This window comes from Sinocyclocheilus grahami, unplaced genomic scaffold (assembly GCF_001515645.1).
Source record: "Sinocyclocheilus grahami isolate Dianchi unplaced genomic scaffold, SAMN03320097.WGS_v1.1 scaffold498.1, whole genome shotgun sequence".
Taxonomy (NCBI): Eukaryota; Metazoa; Chordata; class Actinopteri; order Cypriniformes; family Cyprinidae; genus Sinocyclocheilus; species Sinocyclocheilus grahami.
Window position 1 is genome coordinate 19,667 of NW_015505677.1, and position 21,540 is coordinate 41,206.

General features: G+C 35.7%; 2 protein-coding genes across 3 annotated transcripts; one reads left to right on the forward strand and one right to left on the reverse strand.

The window, feature by feature from the left end:
* Positions 1–247: 247 nt before the first annotated feature.
* LOC107554341 (H-2 class I histocompatibility antigen, Q9 alpha chain-like) lies at positions 248–11,231 on the reverse strand. Of its 2 annotated transcripts, none has more exons than XM_016236826.1 (8): positions 11,080–11,231; positions 8,639–8,899; positions 4,598–4,873; positions 2,866–3,159; positions 1,614–1,712; positions 1,509–1,526; positions 1,209–1,262; positions 248–1,125 (listed from the first exon to the last, which is right to left on the reverse strand). In XM_016236826.1, exons 1-7 carry the CDS (start codon positions 11,126–11,128, stop codon positions 1,213–1,215), a joined length of 1,047 nt encoding a protein of 348 aa, XP_016092312.1. In that variant the 5' UTR covers positions 11,129–11,231; the 3' UTR covers positions 248–1,125; positions 1,209–1,212. The 2 variants fall into 2 exon arrangements, with proteins under 2 accessions (XP_016092312.1, XP_016092311.1); XM_016236825.1 differs by having other exon boundaries at positions 1,614–1,721.
* A 5,525-nt stretch (positions 11,232–16,756) lies between these two features.
* LOC107554340 (tapasin-like) lies at positions 16,757–21,194 on the forward strand. The gene is made up of 8 exons (XM_016236824.1): positions 16,757–16,940; positions 17,033–17,227; positions 17,706–17,954; positions 18,869–19,228; positions 19,350–19,673; positions 19,868–19,969; positions 20,197–20,225; positions 20,350–21,194. Exons 1-8 carry the CDS (start codon positions 16,880–16,882, stop codon positions 20,359–20,361), a joined length of 1,332 nt encoding a protein of 443 aa, XP_016092310.1. The 5' UTR covers positions 16,757–16,879; the 3' UTR covers positions 20,362–21,194.
* Positions 21,195–21,540: the final 346 nt, after the last annotated feature.

Consider the following 21,540-nt stretch of genomic DNA (forward strand, 5'->3'; position numbering starts at 1 on the left):
TTAATTATCCTTTTGCATGATTATTGATTAAGTTATTAATTAGTATTTAACCTCATAGATTGTTAGCTGATTGAATAAAATTATTATTTACCATACACCAGTGAGTAGACATTGAAAATGTATGTGTATTTACAGTAATATCTTTCTCTCCAGATTCTGTTGAATTCCAATCAAAAGTTCATGAACAGATTCTGATGAAATATGGATACTGTTTTGACAACAGAAAGACACATTCACCACTTGCCCCTTTTTGTGAAGTTTATTTATTTTTAAAGAATCAAAATAAGATTACAATGTTTTGAAGGCAACCAATATACAAAAATATCCACGTAACTTAATTTAGATTTAGTAACCTCAAATCAAGGAAAATATCTATAGTTTACTGTACTGTACAGATGTTCATGTCAAAGTTAATTAGTAAAGTATCTTAAACATTACAAGAATCAATATTATTCTGTAGTTCAACTTATCTAAATTATGTAAAACAAACAACAACAAAAAAGTATACAAACAGAAAAAGCCCAATAATCCCATTCAAGAAATAAAATATGAAGCCTACATATTGTCTAATGTCATTGATGAAATAGTCCAATTCCACAGTTCATCCAGAGTTAGTTATTTGAAGTTTTCCATGACTTGTTAGCCTTCCCCTGATTTATTTCATATTTTATTTCCCTCATCTCATGCGACTGCTATAATATACTCTGACTGACTATAAACACATTCACAAGTTTCTCTTTTTTCACAGTCAGTACTGATATCACAAATCCTGCAAATTGATCAAACTTGCAAATCAATTATTTGCATTCTTGGTTTTCTCTGGTTTTGTCACCAAAGAGAAATATATACATTTTACAATTAAGTTCTGAGATCAACGTGTCATCTTAAAATGAACAAGTTCAAACAATTAAAGAAAAACAGAAGATGAGCATAAAGTGTGATGAAACAAAAACTTTGCAGATGTAATTAATGTAGAACCCTAATATAAATCAATCCTGTCACTGAAATCTATGATCCCGTGTGTGTGTGTGTGTGAGAGAGAAAGTGTGTGTTTGTGTGTTATAAGCACGATGGACAGCAGGATAAGCATCATTTTTACTTCATCTCTTGCACTCATCTGGTCTCCTGAAATGGCAAAAACATATTACATTTAATTGCACTAACAGTTGTGAAACAGTTGCACTAATGAATAATAATAATACACTTACATCTTTATGCTTTTGGATCTGAATGAGCTGAGCTGTTTGAACCATCATCAGACGCTAGAACAGAAAACACAAATTACAATTATCATGACAGTACAGCTACACCACACAGTTGCACAATTTCTTTTTTATTAGATCTATTGAAAGAAAGATATTGTAGAACTATGCATATACTTCGACTTACTCTTTGATTTTACATTACCAACAATTTATGAATATAAACATATTACTATTAACCATATCATGAATGGCAGAGCCCATCTGTTATTAATAAATATGAGATGGAGATTATGAAAAACTTACCATTGACAGGTTTAAAGCCTGAAAAACAGAAATCCACAAAGATTTAATATTAGCACTCAAATGTGTAAAACATACAGTGTAGTCAATAGTCTGAGTCTCTCTCACCTTTCTTCTTCTGATAGACCTTATACCCAGCAACACCAGAGACAATCAACAGGAGGACACCAGCAACAGCACCAAGAATGATGCCGATGGGAACAGAAGCTGAAGAATCTGATCAAATGAAAACATCAGGTTATTAAAGACTCTGACAATCTTAGAAACTGGTACAGGTTTCAGATTTCAGCAGATACAAAAACAACATCTATGACTGTGATATCTGCAGTACATTAGCACAGACTAATCAGAGACTGGAGAGTTCCAGTGTTCTCCTTTCTCTTTGGAGTGCTACAAGCTGTTCGTGAATAGATAAGATCCCTAAAGTTGCAAAGACTAAAGTCTCAAAACCAAAGAGATATTCTTTATCAAATTTAAGACTGGTCCACGCCTCCTAAAACGCCTCGTTCTAACACGCCCCCACATATCTACCTCACTGTGTGGGAAGATTTGCATAATGCCGCCATGTTGTGAAGACGCTGTGTGTTTCGTGTGCAAGCTAAACTACTTTGTTTGGTCTTCCAAAAGAGGACACGACTAGAAATCGTAAATTGTATTTATAACACTGTTCCAGAACAGTTCAACCCAAATATTCAGATGTGTGCAGCACATTTTATGGAGGACTGTTTACTGATCCTGGAAGAGTAGACTACAATGTCGGTTGTTCTGACTCACAAACTGTAAGTACGTTTTTTTATATTTAAAGAATTTGCTACTGATGATTCAAACGCGAGTTTTTTGGGCAGTGTAGAGTAGCGCTTGTTGTTTGTCATTTCTCCGATCATAAATGCAGACATGGTTTTATGTTTACGCGGCGCATTGCAACACGTAAAAAGACAGTTTAAGTCATTATAATCCGTAATTATGTCCCCGCTGGATGCAACGAATGCCTCGTTTATAATGGGTTTAATGTTTTTGTCTCGTCGACAAGGCATCACAGTACGGTGAGGGGCGTAACATTTCCGTCACACACTTGAGGTATTCGGCCAATCACAACGCACTGGATAGCTGGCCAATCAGAGCACACCTTGCTTTTCAGACTGATGAGCTTTGTAAAAATCGACGCGTTTCAGAAAGGCGGGGCATAGAGGAGAAACAATAATGTACAGTATGTGGAAAATAATGTGTTTTTTGACCCTTAAACCGCATAAACACATTTCATTACACCAAATACACAAAATAATGTTCTTTTTAGCAGCATCATATGACGCCTTTAACATTTTGAGTTTCATGGTCTACTCATCCAGACAATCGCTCTCACCGTAGTTAGTTTTGATCTTGTCCTCCGTCAGAATGCTGCTGATGGTTTCGCCCTGATGTTCCACCACGCAGCTGAACTTGTTGTTCTTCAGCTCATCAGGTGTAACTGTGATGGTGCTCGTCACCTGAAAGGTCCCGTCCTCATTGGGAATAAGTTGTCCCAGATCCACATCCTCAATATGATCTTGTCCGTTTTTCTGCCAGGTGACTGTTACTCCACTGGGGTAAAAACCTGTAGCATGACACGAGACTGGAGACAAGGAAGACTTCTGCAGCAGAGACACCTGAGGAGAAACTGGAGAGAGAGAGAGAGACAAAACTGACTTTTTAGACAATGTCTTAAATATTTTTCTTGTTTTTTGTTTGTGGGGAAAAAAATAAGAAAGTATACATGTACTTATTTACTTAATTATTTTACAGATCTATTCTTGTTTTGTTTATGTATTATATAATCATTTATTCCTTATTCATGTAATGGACAATGCTTTGGCAATACTGTGCAAGTCATGCCAATAAAGCTAATTTGAATTGAATTGAGAGAGAGAGAGAGAGAGAGAGAGAGAGAGAGAGAAACAGAGAGAGAAAGAGAGAGAGAGATAAACATATTAAGATAAACAAAAAGAAACTGTGAAACTGAAAGAGAAAATTAGCCATAGTCTGCAACATTCAAATAAAACAAAGCAAATCTATAAGGTTGCTGTATATTTCTTCTCATTATCTGTTGTTGTAGTCCTGAGATCACATCAAGAGCTTTTATCAGCCAAATAATCGGTTATTAATCCGCCTGACGGCTCAAGCAGATTGAAAAGCTTTGATGTAAACACCTCAATCGATCCGACTGAGCTGGATCTGAAGGATATTTCAATCAGGATAATAAAAGGGGTGGTGTAGACCTAAAATAATCTGATCAATAGAATAAAAATAAATCAAGCATCTTCTCAATCTTCTTCAATCTTGTGAATATGTGCAGTGCCATGAAGCGTATGTCTATCAGAGCCCTTTTATAGATCGATTTACATATGTTTTACTTCTTATGAATGTGCAAGTTCATTTATATCTTATGAACTGGTCAGTGAAGGAGACTGAATATTTAATAAATATCTTTTTTTTTAAACTGCTCTGACATATTTCTCAGCTTTCCTTTTAGGTATGTCATCAAGAAAAGGTGACAGTTATACTTCAGTGACATTATAGCATTTATTTCTAGCGGTGTCTGATGCACTGCGCATGAGCTGACGTTTTGTTTGAATACATAAATGAGCATTTCAATGAAAATGTGAACTGGATTGCAAAGGGTTTGGATTCGTTCAGATTGACAACAATGAGAGCATGTAAACATATCCATCTTTTAGATTATTATTCTAATAGGGTTTGACTCCTGGCCTCATGTTTGTGTGAAAATCAGTTGGTCTAGTGTTACTATATGATACAAATCCCTCATAAATACCTGCTACGCATGTTAATATACAACAACATGTAAGAATATGTATGATTATATCTTAAATATCAAAATGTGATTCAAATAACCTCTTGACGTCCTGCGTGCATTTACATCATGTTTTAGTTTTTAAGCAAGTGAATGCAGAGTAAAGACAGGGAGTGGAAAGGAGATATAGTCTCATATAACCAAACGTTTTATTGTATACAGCTGTTTTATTTCCTGGTGAAAAGGTAAATGCTGTAACGATGAGTGCTCACTATGCAGTGATTATCAAAGCAACTGATATTCCTACCTTTTCTCTCCAGAGTGTCCTTCCCATATCTCACATACTTCTTTATCCACTCTATGCATGTGTTCTCCAGATATTCTTTATAGATGTTTGCCTGTGCTTCAGTGGCCTCCCATTTGTGTTTGGTAATGACAGCTTGAGGATTAGCAGCGGTCCAGGTGAGGGTGCTCTTATCAAAGCTGACGAAGTCCTCTCCATCATAACCAAACTGTGCGTATCCTCGTTTGGTGCCATCATCATGCAGCTCACAGCCGTACATATGCTGCCATGTATGAACACCTGAGAAGAGAGAAACATGATATATCACACTCACCATTCTTCATCTCTTCTAATATCACCTAAAGACTTGATGATTGAGCAGAATATATTCCAATCTTCTTCTTCTACACAAAACCAAACATCCACATAAAGATGAGAGCGATTGTGATTAGCTAACAGGACTGGTTGGTACTAAAATAAACTAGCATTCAGAAGAAGTTACTAGATGAATATGATTGCATATAAACATGAAAACGTTTGTCTGAGTTCACAGCATTAATATATTTGACAGCTGAAGGTTATTCAGTTGAAGGTGAATGTAAGACTCGACACAGAAACAGTGTTTAGTGCTGCTGCTGATTAAACATATGAGCATAATAAACATATGAGAGAACATGGCTACAGATGTTATACTGAAAGAACACAGATCAAGTTTTCTCTAAATGTGTGTTTTGCTTCTAAACGTGTGCTACGGTCGCTCTGAGGAAAGAACATGTCTGATGTCTGATATCTTTACAGCAGCACATTTCAATACAATGATCGTGATATTCATCTGTTTATTTCTGTTGATCTGTAAATAACTCCAATCAGCAGTGTAGAGGAGAGATCGCTCTGTCTGAGTAATGTGGAGCCGCCACACAGAGACACAGAGACGAAACACGCTTGATGTCATGAAGATCCTGTGCGTCATAGAAAATGATTCTTTGAGAAATCAGCAGATCAGTTCATCTCATCTAAACTCTGTTTCACTGTTTCTCCTCTGTTTCTGAAGCAGAACCAGTTCATTTCTAACAAAAGAAGAACTAGATTAAAAAGATATTAAAAGACAAACTTTATGTTGCTTGAGAAAGCAGTTTAAAGCTTGAAGTTTGAGGAAGATTTAAATTTGATTCGCTTTTAAAAAAGATATTAAAAGACAAACTTTATGTTGCTTGAGAAAGCAGTTTAAAGCTTGAAGTTTGAGGAAGATTTAAATTTGATTCGCTTTTAAAAGCTTGAAGTTTGAACACCTGAAATGTAACTTTATTTTATTTTCTGTAAAATCAATGTAATATATTTATATTTGATAATATTTTTTCTTTTTTCTTTTGTATTTTGAGAGAATTTCATGGTACTAATGAATATTTATGCAATAATAATGATCAATTTTTCCATTGAAAATAATTTTTTTAAAATTCCAATATTTTCATCTCGTCTAAATTCACACATTTCTCTTTTTCTCCTGTTTCTGAAGCAGAACCAGTTCATTTCTAACAAAAGAAGAACTAGATTTAGACTTAAATCTGAATCACTTTTTAAAGCTTGAAGTTTAAACACCTGAAATGTAACTTATTTTATTTTATTTCACTTATAAACTTTGGTTCTGACCACAGTAGTTCTCAAGCAAAATGGAGGAGCGGCTGCTTATTGCTGTGGTGGGTTTCCCAATAATCTACACGTGTCCCTGTTTGCGTACAGGACATAAATAAATAAAAATGATGCGAGGACCAAGGTGTCTGAGATTGTAGGTGCTCCTGGTGAGTTGCTGATGTGCATTAACGGTATAGGAATAATAATCTAATGATATAATAAATAATAGTCCCAGTTCACTTTTAAGTAAAAGCAAAAAAAAAAAGTAAACCTTTAAATCAATTTTCCTGATTATACTTACATTAAGTAATGTTTATACCTGATTATACTTAAGTTACATTTTCAAAATGCGCGGTTTTGGCGAGTTACCTTGTAAACGTAGTCTTAAATGAGTTATAAAGTCTTAAACGACCGTAAAGAGTTGTGAGAAAATCAGATATGTGTCAGATCCACGTCAGATGCATCAGGTTTTAAAGAGACAGCGCTGATTTTACAGTGAAGCCCGCTGAAGTCTGTCACTGATGTCAACCAAAGCAATGCTGGATATTTACTCTCTGAACGACCGACGCCGAGAGAAACTCAGAGAGAAGAACGGCTTGAGTGTGTTTCGTCTACAATGTGAGGATCAAACGACTCAACGAGGACAGAAACACCTGAGATCACCTGCCGGCTCGTCTTGCACTGATGCTGACAGACACTGAACGGTCTCTTCCCGTTTCTTCAGGAATTTCGGCTGTGCAGGATCGTGGCATCTTCGAATATTCATCGATTATTTTGGTGAATGACGTGAAGTTGAGCGTTACAGCTGGCGGACGCGTCTATGTGCTTGGCGCATCTACCTGTACATATCTACGGGTATAACACTATGTGAAGGTGGTTTATGAGGACACTTCCTGTGTTCCTGTAATTCAAAAGGCTTTAAAAACATACTAAATGCTGTTTTTTTGAAAATCTAAAAATGCAGACAGTCTCCTGTGAGGGGTAGGTTTAGGGGTAGGGTTGGTGTAGGGCAATAGAATATACAGTTTGTACAGTATAAAAACCATTACGCCTATGGAGAGTCCCCGTAAACCACCAATACCAACATGTGTGTGTGTGCGTGCGTGTGTGTGTGTGTGTGTGTGTGTGTGTGAGAGTGAGTGTGTGTGTGTGAGAGTGAGTGTGTGTGTGTGAGAGTGAGTGAGTGTATCTGTTTACATTTGAATGTTTTGACAGTTGGAGTGTCAGTTGGCATTTGAACAGATTCTGCCGTTTGAAGAAAATCACAGCAACGGCTACTTGATATTGATTGAATGTAAATTTGAATCACTTTTAAAAGCTTGAAGTTTGAACACCTGAAATGTAACTTTATTTTATTTTCAGTAAAATCAATGTAATATATTTCTATTTGATAATATATATATATTTTTGTTTTTGTATTTTGAGAGAATTTCATGGTACTAATGAATATTTATGCAATAATAACGATCAATTTTTCCACTGAAAATAATTTTTAAAAATTCTAATATTTTCATCTCGTCTAAATTCACACATTTCTCTTTTTCTCCTCTGATTCTGAAGCAGAACCGGTTTATTTCTAACAATAAAAGAGAAATTAACTGAATGCTTGATGACGTTTGGTTCGTCTTCCACTGATGCTGACAGACACTGAACTGAAATACTGACAGTGTTTCTAAACCGCTCAATCTACAGCTACACAGCAACAGAACTTATTTTTAACTGAGATGTGAGTTTATCATCTGAATTTATTACGATGAGAGAAAGACTGTTTGCTGTGAGATAACACAGAGACGATAAACAGACATGATTTCTCTTGTGACGTCCTCGCTGGATGAACACGACAGCAAACATGCTGTAATCAGTGTGAACTGACTCACGAATCAGTGACTCTCTGAATCATCCGTTTGACTGAATCACTCGCTGAACGAATCGTCGACTGAGTCTCTGCAGCGGATGTCATGTGATTTTCATCTCGGCCAATCAAACTGAAGCATGAGCTGTTTCTGTGTATTTCAGGTTTGTAATCAGTGACGTTTCTGACTGGATGTTAAAGACACACACGTGACGGAAGAACGTCCCTCTCGGTAGAAACGGCGCTGAAACAGTGTGTTGCGTGGCATGTCCAGGATGTGTGTAACAATACGTGTGTGTGGGTATCTGTGTGTGTGTGTTCTGCTGTTTTAACACCTTTTTGCCCAAACTGAAACATACAATGCTTGAGCCATAAATATATGACTAAATTGTAAAAGTGCTCCAATGTGAAATATTACAAATATCACTATACAATAAAAAAGACAAAAGTGAATATTTCTGTCCTTAGTGGATGTTAGTGTTTATTTAGCAAGCACATCTTTATTATCGATATTTCACTGGCAAGTAACTAATGGCTTTGTCTGTGTGTGTCTGTGTGTGTAGGTGGGTTTGTTACCAGCTTACCTGCTGACTGGTTGAAGCGTCCCTTTATCGTCTGGATGTCGACTTTGAAGGTTGGATGTGTGCCAGTGAAAGTCTGAGTCTCTCTGTCCCAGTAATCTGCTCCCTCATTCTGTCTGATCCACTCTGTCTTTGGCACAGCTTTCATTGTGTTGCTGTCAAAGTACACAAACTGCCCTTCATCAACCAGACCAACCGCTGTGAACTCTGGGAAGTCAATGTCTCCAGACACAGCAGTGTAGAAGTATCTCAGAGAGTGTGTTCCTGTGGACAGAGATAGAAACATAATCTCCACGTAAAGCCTGTTCAAAATACACACTTTAAGAGTTACATCAACACTGAAATTCACAATTAGGCTACATTAAAATAATCCATGCCATAGCAGGCGAAAACAGTTACCTATGTTGCAATATTTAAATCGACTAACAAAAAAAGAAAAAAAGAAAAATGTCACCCTGATAAAGCCAACAAAAGGACTGTAGCTTTAGTTGTGTACTGTCCGTGTAAATATGATCATATTCCAGATCTTCCTAACTTGCCTAAATTTACATTTGAGACCTTGTCAGTTATTGTACTATTTTTAATTAAGACAATATTTACTCATAATCAGTCTTATTGGTCAAGTGTGCTAAAACACAGAAGTCATTTAGATTCCGGTCGCTTAACAAATATATAACACAAGAAGAGAGATAAAAACTCTTATATCTAGACGCAGTAAACTCTGGATATGGGTTATCTGCAGATAACAGATCACTTCAGACAAAGACAAACGTAAGAAGAACAAATCTGTTATTGAATATATTACTTGAAATCTGTCCAACAGTTAAATCATTCAATAATGATTTGTATTTGATTCATGTATTTAACAGGAATGTGTTATTATTATTATTATTCATTAGTGCAGTGGACTCAGTCATGTGAAAGGACTGAAATGCAATACGTTTCTGGCATATTAGGATGCAAGATTAGTGTGAAATATGAAGTTTAATAAAACACTTTCTCTCTCACACACAGGATCATAGACGTCAGTGAAGGGACTAAACTCTGTCTGTTATCCTAGGGTTGTCTCCTTTATGCCTTCAAAAACGTGTAATTAAATTACAGTTGCTTATGAAAATGTTAACGATTACCAATTTTTTTTTTTACACTCAGTTTAGGACACATGCTTATTCGATAACTGTTTTATTTCCTTTGTGGGTTTATGTATATGCTTTATTATTTTTCCCCAAGGCATTGTTAGATGCCAGTGTTTCCTCTCATAGCTACAGTATGCAAAGACTAGATTTCAAAAACATGATCATAGCTATTAAACTATTTCTTATGATTTTAAATCCGTATTCAACCTCGGAATGATCTCAAAGTCAGTCAGATTTTGTGGTGGCTGTGCTTTAAAATTAAATGATTATGATCTTAATTCAAGAGATGAAGGGTTGTCCTTATTTAGGGAATATACTGTGAGGTTAACCCTGCCTGGTTTACATGTTTGATAATGATTAACAGAAAAGTAATCAAAAGTAATTTAATAGTTACACTACTTATTGCATTTTAGATAGAGTTACTTGTAATCTGTAAGCTATTACATTTATAAAGTAATCTTCACAAGACTGATTATGGTAAAATGTTTGTTGTATTACTCATTTTGGATAAAAGCGTCTGTCAATGTAAATGTTTAGTAGCATTGTACTGCCATCTAGTGGCCAAAACACTGCAGTTACAATTCCTGCTAAACTGTGTTTTTTTCTTTCCACTTGTTCTTTAGGTCTTCCATTTCTATTTAGATTTTTATTCTGCTGTAATGGGCATTTTCCCCAATACATGGTAAGACAATCAGAACGCTACAAGGTTTATTCCTAATTAATAATAGTAGACTAAAGTGTAGCAGGTTTATTAGCGAGTAGCTCGTCATCTGTATCCGGGCAGAAAAACGCCTCTCAGGTCAGAAATAAAACTGATCTGATACAGAAAACTAGTTTGCTCTGGAACATGTTTCACATTTTCAAACTCAAACCAATAAATATATTTGTTAGCTACTATAGCTATAGGCTATTTATGTATTTATTTCTTTTATTACACGCGCATGTTGTGGAATACACTGCGGTTCCTATTCTCCCGTTTCTCAGCATAAACATTATTATTATTGTTATTATTATGAGTAGTTAAGTCAGTTTTGTGAGCAAAGAATAATGTAATCAAAATATAACGTCGTAGACAAACATGAATAGGATAACGTTACGTTTATAGTATGTTCTTTAGGATATTAAAACATTAAAATATATAAAACATCGTCTCTGAAAAAAGTGTTAGTGACACGAATCTTTGAATTTAAGCGGGCTGCTCGTGCAGGTTAGGTGTGTTTCAGCGTAACGGAATAACTTTTGAAAAAAACAAACATACAACAAATGGTAAACTATGCGTTAGCTGGTAAATGAAACTAATTTACTCACCAGCATAGGCAAGATGAGCTCCAAGGAGCAAAAGCAGTACATGCCGCATTATTTCTTTTGCCTGAGAAATAATTCCTTTCAGAAAAACGCTTAAAATAAGTGTACCAGACACCTCGGCTGTCGCGTGCGAACTGGTAACGTAACGTGAAATGTTTCAGCACTGACGCCTGATAAATAGCTCTGAAATTCTAGCCAATCGTTTTTCTTGACTAGTCTGACGTCACGTGTTACTATGCGGTATTTCCTTCACTGGGTTGATTATAGACTTGATCGCTGAAAAAGTAATTAAATGAATATGGAATCATGCGAGACATATGGCTGTGTTAGAATTGAATATTTTCGCATTGGTTATTTGCTTTCAGCTTAAGTTAATGGAATGCACTGAAATGCTAAAAAAAATCAAAAAATCAGCTTTATGTGATTTACTGTATGGCTATATTAATAATATAAATCTTACACTGTAGTTGTTGACAAATGTTTGTCATTCCTGAGGATGCCACTGAGGAAGTTTACTGTAAAATAAAGAAAATTAATAATCTCACGTTTATCCTCTAAGAAATGAAGTACAGGGATGAAATCACTATCATACATGATCACCATCCTCTTGAAGTGACGACAAAAGCTGTAAGTCTCTGTACAGAAACATAAGGGATTTATAGGACAAAATACAAATTACATTTCACTTCTGGATTATAATTTCATTTGCAATAAATGACAAGACTGGTGTCATGTAAGATTCTCATGCTTAAACTGATATATACTGTATATTTACTCAAAATCTCAAACACAACCTTAAGGCTGATCAGACGAGGAGGGTTGTGACGAGACCTTTCCCATTTACTGCTTGACACACAAAGTCTGAACAAATCGAGATGTGTACGTGACATAATCGTGAAAAGGACTAGCATGCACACGCTGTGTTATGTTTTTGTTTGTTTGTTTAACAAATTATCATCCCATGTTTCAGCTAGTTGTTAAATCATTTTTACCAACTGTTTTGCTGCTTTAGAATGACGTTTTTTCCATTTAGAATGAAGTTTCTTTCTTTTTATGTACATTTTAAACTGATGTCCATATTTAATAACAGCATAACCAAAGCAACTGTTATTATTTTTTATTATATTATGATATTTATGTCCACAGACCAATATGATATTATTATTATTATTATTTTTGTTGTTGTTAAATTATACACACAGACTTTTTACTAACTTATATATATTTCTTGAGAAGCAGGCCATAGCAGATCTGTGCATTAACCTGAAAAATGCATGTTGTGGATGAAGATGACCCCATCAGTAGGCCTGTCGCAATAATCAATATATCGACTTATCGTGCAATATATGTACATGACCTCAATACATTTTGGTGACGCAATATATCGCCCATTATATTTAATTAAAAATTAATGTCGCCGGGTTTTGTACATTCCACTTGCGCCTGTGTCTTTTTCAGCTTCTTGTACATAACGTGGTGTAGTCATGAGGTGCTCGTTCACATTTAAAAATGCTTCTACAAAAAAAAGTTTAATTTGCAGATATGGCCTTGTTTAGAGATCTGTGTCTTTGTGCATACGGACATCTGACTGCTGAGTAGTGATTGTGTTTTTCAGCAATAGTGTGCACCCTTCATTTACAGAGAAAAGAAGGTCAGGGAAAAATCTCCATACAAGTTCTTTGTGCATTTTTCTTTTTTTCTACTTTTTTGTTAGAAAATGTTTATTTAATATTTATTCAGGTTTTTTTTAAGGTATCTAATATTTTGATGATCTAAATATTCTTAAAAAATAAAAGTTTGTTGTGTTTTGGAAGTGTGTCGGCCTTCTTGCATTATTATGCTGTTACATTATGATTATATATTCAGTGGCATAAAATGGTCTTTTAATATAAAATATAAAATTACAATAATATTATTTCTGGGGCAATATATTGCACAACAAAAAGTTGTTATCGTCACAGGCCTAACCATCAGTTGTTGTTTTTTACTTTTTTTAAGCTATTTTTAATGTTAATAAATTACATCACATTGCATTACATATAACTAATAACATAAAGACTGCTCAAACTGATTCGCTCTCACTTTTATTGTGAGTAGCAGGAAAAAAACTTTAAAAAGAGGAATGCTATCACATAAGCAATTCATCTAAAGAATGACATGTATGACATCAAAATACCATACAGACGGTTCCTTATGCTTTCAAAATGCTCTCGAGGTATTTTGATGTCAAACACCGATCGATCTGCACATGCAAACAAAGCCAAAACCTAGATATTTTAGGCAATATAGAAATCCTAGCCAGGACGCGTCCTGGGAAAATGGCACGTATGGTCACCCTATTATAGGCCTAATGTCTAAATGAAGTGGCTAACATGTATTCTTCCCTCATCTTGAAAGATAAAATAAGTTAATTAAGCTCTGATGAAGATATGATAGCTATGGATGAGGATGAACTGCAAATATGCAAACAAAAGTAGCTAGTATAACCGTGAATACTTCAATTAAGATAACAAAAACTTCCAATTTAAACAAGATTGTTCTCCAACCTGTACGTTTTGCTAAGAGAGAAATCAAGGAAACATTCTTCAATGTGATTTGCATTTTTTTTGACAAATCCTTCATCCTTCAAAGAGCAAGTTTAGGTATACATTTGTCACACTTTAAAAATATTATAAAGACATGCACAAAATACATAATGTAGCCTATAAAGCTACACTACACAGGCTATACATGTTTGGTTATCTGTTGTTACCACGCTACAAGGGACCATAAGAGATGGTGTTTCTCTGTGTCCTTAACTGAACTCTGTTCCGAGAAACCATGTGATATCATGGCTAAGTCCTCCAGCATCACATTCACTGCATGGCGGGTTTGGAATAATGTTGGCTCGGAGCGCCACCTAGTGGAAATCAATATATACTAGAAAGACTAAAACGCTTGTTGTTTTAGTGGTTTTAATGTAAATTCTAAGACGTTAAAAAGATTATGCTAGGTGTAATCTGTGCCAAACGACGACCAGGTATTTTCAAATATCACAAACAACCAGCAGTTAAAGCGCATGCGTCGTAAACAGTCCGTGGAAGTAAAGCTGTACTAATAGACCAATAGGTTTGTAAACATTCAGGATGCGCGCGCATCATGGTTGCACAAAACCCGGGAGAGATAGCCTTTACGGCTAGAGAATTTCACGGATACGGTACAAAATAGTTAGGTTTAAAAAGATTATAAATTATATTGATTAGATGTCATTTTCAAAATGCTGCAAGTGACGTAACTGCGACGTCTACTCTGAATTGGTCTATAGACCCATTTTTTTATTTTATTTAATTTTTTCACTTTTTTTTTAATTTTTATTTTTATAACAAAACTTGTAGAAACATACAGAAACAGGGAAGCGACACATGAATATATTCCAACAAAAAGCAATTATAAAAATAAGAACAGAAAGCAAATATTCTGGATTTGCATGTCAAATTAATTATTATCCATACATAAAAGTGCAAAAATAAACTTATGTTCTTTTAGAAAAGTTGTCATAACACATCAAAAGTTTGGCACTCTTTTTGTTATTAGTAAGTCTAAGAGATGAGTCCAATTCAACAAGAAAAATGGGGAAAGACAAAGGAGATTTAAGCCATTTTTGCTTATGAATGAAGAATTTTGCATTCAATATAAGACAATTAACAACATATTCAACAGATAATAGCTTTGGATTTTCATAATAAAAGATAACATCTTTGAGGACGAAGGTGTGGGACACATTTGTAAGGTTAAAAACATAGGTGCTTAAGTCAACCCATAATTTGTTGGTAACACCACAATACACTAAAAAAAATGCTGGGTTAAATGCAACCCAGTGCTGGGTAAAATAGGGACAAACCCAGCAATTGGGTTATTTTGACCCAGCATTTTTCAGAGTGTATAACATTTTACATAACATTTACCTATTTTATCTCACAATTCTGACTTTTTTTTCTTGCAAATGCAAGTTTATATCTCCTATAACTTTATTCAAGTCAGCAACTGCGAGTTTGTCAATTCTGAGGAAAAAAAGCCAGAAGTGTGGGATTATAAACTAAAAATAAAGAATGACGAGTTGATTTTTATTACCAGAATTGTGAGATATAATCTCAGGATTGCAAGAAAAAAGTCTGAATTTTGAAATATAAACTCAAAATAATTTTAAAAATAATTTTACTCCATGGCTTGAATAGACTGCTACGTTAAAACTGTCATTTTCGCATTTGGCTCCCAAACTCTGAAATAGCCTTCCTGATACCGTTCGGGGTTCAGACACACTCTCTCTGTTTAAATCTAGATTAAAGACACATCTCTTTGGCCAAGCATTCAAATAATGCATCTCATAATCTTTTACTGCAGTTATATCAAATCAAATGCACATTATTATTCTTTAGTTTGGGTTAAACAAATACATTTTACTTGGTTGGAACAGCAGCTACGCTAATTATGTCTCTATTTGTTTCTCTGTCTTTTGCCATGGGATTGACATCTAGGGGTAACTAGGATTTACACAAGCTTCAGTCTGGATCCAGAACACCTGAGAAGAGATGATGAGGACCTCAGATGATGCCAACCCTGAAACAACATACAGAACTACCACATTTTGCTATAAGTTTGATTGCATCATATAATAATTGCTGTTAATTTTAACAGTTGTTAAATAAGTTGTTAAATAACCCGCAACCTTTGGGTTACGAGTCCGACTCTCTAACCAAGCTTTGTTTAAGGTCGTCTCCCGGGAGCTTTGCCTCTGTTTCTAAGCACTGTCCCCTAAAATATATCTAAACTACAATGTATTGCTGCCTTAGACTTTTGATGGCTGCAGCAGCACACAGCAAGTTCTCAATAAAGAATCCTGCTGAAGATACCCAAGAGTCAGACCGTGGTCATCCAATGCATTAAGGTCCTATATGTGGCCCTGGAAGTGCATCCTCTTTGGAACAACAACTCGCTCAAATGACTATTTATTTGGTCGTCATGTTTTTTAGTACAGAGATCAGAATTTTTAAAAACATTTTGTGGTGGAGTGGAAATTATGCAGATCTAACGAACTAAAACTAAGGCTAAATTACATAAATCAAGTGGATATCAAGTCCTCTTTCAAATGACATGTATTTTATTTCACTCATTTAATTAAATTGGCTTGTGAGATTGAAGGATTTTTTTTTTAATCTGCACATGTTTAATGATGTAGCTCTTGTGGATTGACATTATTAATAAATGATTTGCACTACTTCTAACCTTTTTGTACAAAGCCTTCTATTTTTGTTAGAGTAAGTTTTGCTGTACAGTCTTCACCATTTGTAAAAAGGATATGTAAATAAACAATGCATAAACCTACACTGGCTACACAGGTTTGGCTAGTATCTATCTTGATTTCTCTGTGTCCTTAACTGCACTCTGTTCCGACAAACCACGTGATATCACGGCTAAAGCACTGTTGTTGGTTCAGAGCGCCACCTACAGGACACTAATAGCCTAAAAGCTCACATTTATGATGGAGAGAAATGCATATGTTTGGTGTTTTAGTATATGTTCTGAGAGGTTACTATACCTTTAAATAAACACATGTCATACAACAACAGAGCATTGCATTCAAATGGCACAAAGACGGTCTTCGTTTATGCATTAGCGCAAAACAGAAGGCAGTGCGCATGCGCCGTGGAACCGAAAGTAAAACTGCGAAAGCTGCACGAATGTTTCGGGGAAGCCCGACAGAGCTTTAATACGCCAAACAGGCACAGTTAAACAGAGAGTTGTCATTTTAACATAAACAGCAACGATGCCTGAGATTTCGACCATATATAAGATATCGATCATCGCATTTACATTGTTTTTTGGTGGTACGTTCTGCTGCATTTTAGTACTCAAAACTACATCTTGTGTGTGTGTGTGACCAATGAACATAACTCTCATAATCTCTCTTATGTTGCAGCTTCCGGTTCTGGATGTCCGGTTCTGGAGTGCTGGTTTGTACAGGAGAAACCGGGTCATGGAGGGGGCTTCTCAGTACCGATGAGTCAAGAGAAATCTCTAATGTTCATCAGGACTGAAGCCTTCAGTGAAGAGAGCTTCTCTCGACTTCATCCTCCTGCAGACATCAGCCCATCCAGGATTTACTATGTGACTGGTCAGTGTCAATGCTGTTTTGTCAAAATGATTTGTGAAATGTTGTGGTCACGTGGTGGTCTGTTAATGTTTATGGCAGGGGTGTCCAAACTCGGTCCTGGAGGGCCACTGTCCTGCAGAGTTTAGCTCCAACCCCAATTAAACACACCTGCACCAGCTAATCAAGCTCTTAGGCATACTAGAAACTGGCAGCCAGGTGTGTTGAGGCAAGTTGGAGCTAAACTCTGCAGGACAGTGGCCCTCCAGGACCGAGTTTGGACACCCCTGGTTTATGGTATAGTAGTATAGTATAGCCTAAAACCTACTGTCCTGCAAAATAAAAATACCCCTTTTCTACACCTACCAGATCCAAAGCTAACCTACAACTACAGATGTTACAGTATATTGGCACCTGTTTTAGAGTGTAAAGCAAGTATTTGATAATATATTAGACGAAATATTAGATGATATCTACACTTTAATGTACTGTCCTCCTCCAGATCCAGCTGGCACTTTCTGCAGCGCCGCTCTGAATCCACCCAAAGGCTCTGTGAACAAACCCAAGTGTGAGATTAACCCGTTCATGCCTCACGCCTCCATGGTCAGATGGGCGTCTGCTCTCACTGACTCCGCCCAGAGTCCCGTCTACCTGCAAGCTGATTGGTTCTCAGTGGCAGCACAAGGGCTTGACCAGCAGCTGACGCTGTCCAATATCATGAGAGCGCCTTCAGCTTCTAAAGAGCCACAAGGTAGAGTCCAGGTTCATTTACATTTAGTCATTTAGCAGATGCTTTTATCCAAAGCGACTTACAAATGAGGAAAATAAAAGCAGTCAAAACTAACAAAAAGGCAATAATATGAAAGTGCTGTGACAAGTCTCGGTTAGCCTAACGCAGTACACGTAGCAAGGGTTTATAGATATATATAATAAATAAAAATAAAAACAAGTAGATAGAATAGAAAAAGAATAAGGAACGCTAGTGATGGAGGATCACTTTTTTTCACAAAGAAAATGAGTAGTAAGAATAGAAAACGAATAGAGATTGCTAGAGTTAGAGGGCCAAATGAAGACGGAAGAGATGTTTTTAGCCGTTTCTTGGAGATGTTCCTCATATATTGCAGAAACAATAATAAATAGCCTATACATTACTGCATATAATAATATATACTATATATTTGCATAATTATACTTAGAATAATAATAAATTATATTAATTGTGTATAATATAATTTCAGTTTTTTAAAAGAACCAAATGTTAGACCCCAGGTTTCTCAAATATTGCATAACAAAATGTGTTAATATATTGGGTAACTGCATAAAATAATATATGGGCACAACAGATTATATAAAAAAATTATAATTAATGCATATTATGTACTTTATAATTATTATTGGTAGCAGTGTTATTAGTCGTATTATACATATGTGATTTCAAATTTTATTTTAATTGATTTGCATTCCAATTACATTTTGCAATCTATATATCTTATGATGTGATTTCATATTTTATTTGTATTTAAGTTTTAAACAATTATTTGCATTGCAATAAGATTTTACAAGCCATGTATCTTGGAATTTGAGTTATTAAAGTAAAGCCTAAACTCTGTTTAACCCTTCTGAGCTAATGATGGTTAAACACTCTTTTTCCTCTCTTTGTTGAAGTCATCCTCAGTGTCTCCAGTAAAACTCCTGTGGTCCGCTCTAGACTGGGAGAAGCGGTTCTGTTAGACTGCGGGTTCTGGGTTGATGCGTCTTCTTCAGTTCACGGTTCTGGATTCTCTATCGAGTGGCGCTATCAGTTCCGGGGTGAAGGACGGCTGGTCCTCGCTTACGACGGCAAGAACGATCGGTTTGCAGAGACATCAGAGACCGGAGCCGATATCGACATCACAGGCCTCTATGAAACCGGAAACGCATCTCTGGTTCTGGAAGAATCTCAAGTGAGACACTCAGGAACCTACATCTGCACGGTGTATCTTCCTCACCTGCTGGCTCAGGTAGCCGTGGACCTGGAGATAGTTGGTGAGATGCTTGTACACTTCAATTATGAATATGATACTGTAGCCACCTTGTTTGTCAGCTGCATATTATATTACACTACAGTTATATACTGAATATTAATCAGTACCTGTTTTCTTTCCAGAGCCTCCATCTCTCTCCATCTACCCGTCTCCTCTCCCTCTGCTGGTTCCTGGGCAGGTGCTGGTGGTTCAGTGTGAGGCGTCTGGTTTTAATCCTCACACTCTGGATCTGAGCTGGGAGTTCAGCGGGGCAGACGGGACGTCCCGCTCTCTGGGTCAGGGCAGTGTAACGGGTCACAGACAGGCGACTGATGGCACCTTCAGTCAGAGCAGCCGTCTGGAGCTGGACTCGGGGAAGCTGGGACTCGGTCGCGGTGGAGAAGTCACCTGTGTGGCCAAACAGCCAAACATGACACGACGAGCTGCTGCGACTCTCAATGTGATCGGTGAGTTATTCTGTCATAGGAAGATTTAACCTTTCAACCTTTCACAAAAGTTCAAGAACACTGATTCATCCCACTACTGTGTTCTTCTATATTGTTTTTAGACTTCAGTGCATCTTCTATTTGCATTTCCTGAAGAATATTTCTGTCAGTCAGAATGTTCTCTAAGTGTTGATGTGATGTTTTGTTGATTTCAGGTGTCAGTGCTCCTTCTATTGAGGACTCGATGGCGATGGTCGCTGTTGCACTTGTTCTTTACGGCCTGATAAAGTTTCTTTCATGGACATTCTGCGCTTCTGGTGAGTTAAATTTCAGTGTGGACACCTAAATGTTAATTTTTTTGTAGTATCACATTAGAATTATTTGCTCTATAGTAAGAAACATTCAAAATAAATATATATATATATAAAATATAAAATGCCGTATTGCAGTTTATATAGACTAATATTGTGTTTGTGATATGAGATGCCCTGGAATGTTTTAATCATGAATTTTATTTATGATTATTTTGTTTGTTTTCATATAGACTCCAGTGAGACTGAATTAAAGGATAAGGTAAACAGTGTATTTTTTTGCAACATTGCAAACAACACTCTCAAAAGTTTTACATTTCATTCATGCAATCTTTAGTTTTCAGGTATAACTGTATACTTATTTGATATCTCTGTCTGTTCTGCAGAAGCAGAAGTAAACCTGGACCTGGAGGTGATTTTAAAGGCTGAATAGAGTGCAGTGAAACTGGTCTTGTAAAGAATCCTTTCAGAATAGTTGAATGTACTGAGTTTCAATCTTTGCTTAAGATTTTTAGATTGCTGTATGTGTTCGGGTTGGTTACTCTGTGTAAGTTTTCTTTAAAAAAATTTTTTTTTTAATGCTGGTTATAGAAAATGCTGGAAAAAATCTGCAAATTTTGTCATGTAAAATGTAAATTAATTGTATTTTAAATACTACTGTTGCCAATATTTAGTTTTGGGACTCTGAGCTTTGACAAACAGAACTTTATTCATGTAAACTCAACTGTTTTAATGTTTATCAATGTGAACTCGACCGTTTACAGATATACTAGTTAGTGTAGAGCTTCAAAGAAGTAATGATCTGTTTGTTGAGAATCATTAGGACGTTACCTGCCTTTCTGTCTCTTAACTTTTGAAGTCGTTAGAGGGGATCGGGCAGCAGATTTTTTTTCTTTGTGTTATAAACAGATAAAATACAGAGAGTATATCATATATGTAATATAAAGTCACCTGATGAGTGTGAAGGGAATGCTCTAAGCACAAATTTGATTTCCCATTCAAACTTACTGTTTTATTACTTTATCTGACTGAAATAGTACAAATAATAATCAAACGTCTCAAACTAAAGACCATATTGCAGCATTCTTTGTAATATTTAAATTGTATTTTCTGTAACTAGCTCAAACAAAAACAAAACAAAAAAAGAACTTTATGGGGTTTAATGTCATTATTTTGTAGGTCAAATATGGCCCCTGTATTTGAGTTGCGTTATTGCGCAACAATGGTAATAACACGATGAATACTTTATATAAACAAGTATGATGTCAGAAAAATGATTCATAAAATTATTATATTATATTATATTAAATTATATTATTATATTAAATAATCAATATTACATTTATTAAATTATTTATAATAGAGGAAATTAATCCGTGTATCATTCGATCATTCGTTTTTTAAATTTAATATTGAAAGTAGAAAAATAAGAAAACGGCTCCTTTATCGTTTTTTCATTTTTTTTCCAAAAATTAAAAAATGAGAATTCAGCTTAAATTTTATTTTTTCGCTCAGGGGTAGAAAAATGAATAAACAGCTTGAATATTTTATTTCTACACGTGGGCGGGAATTAAACA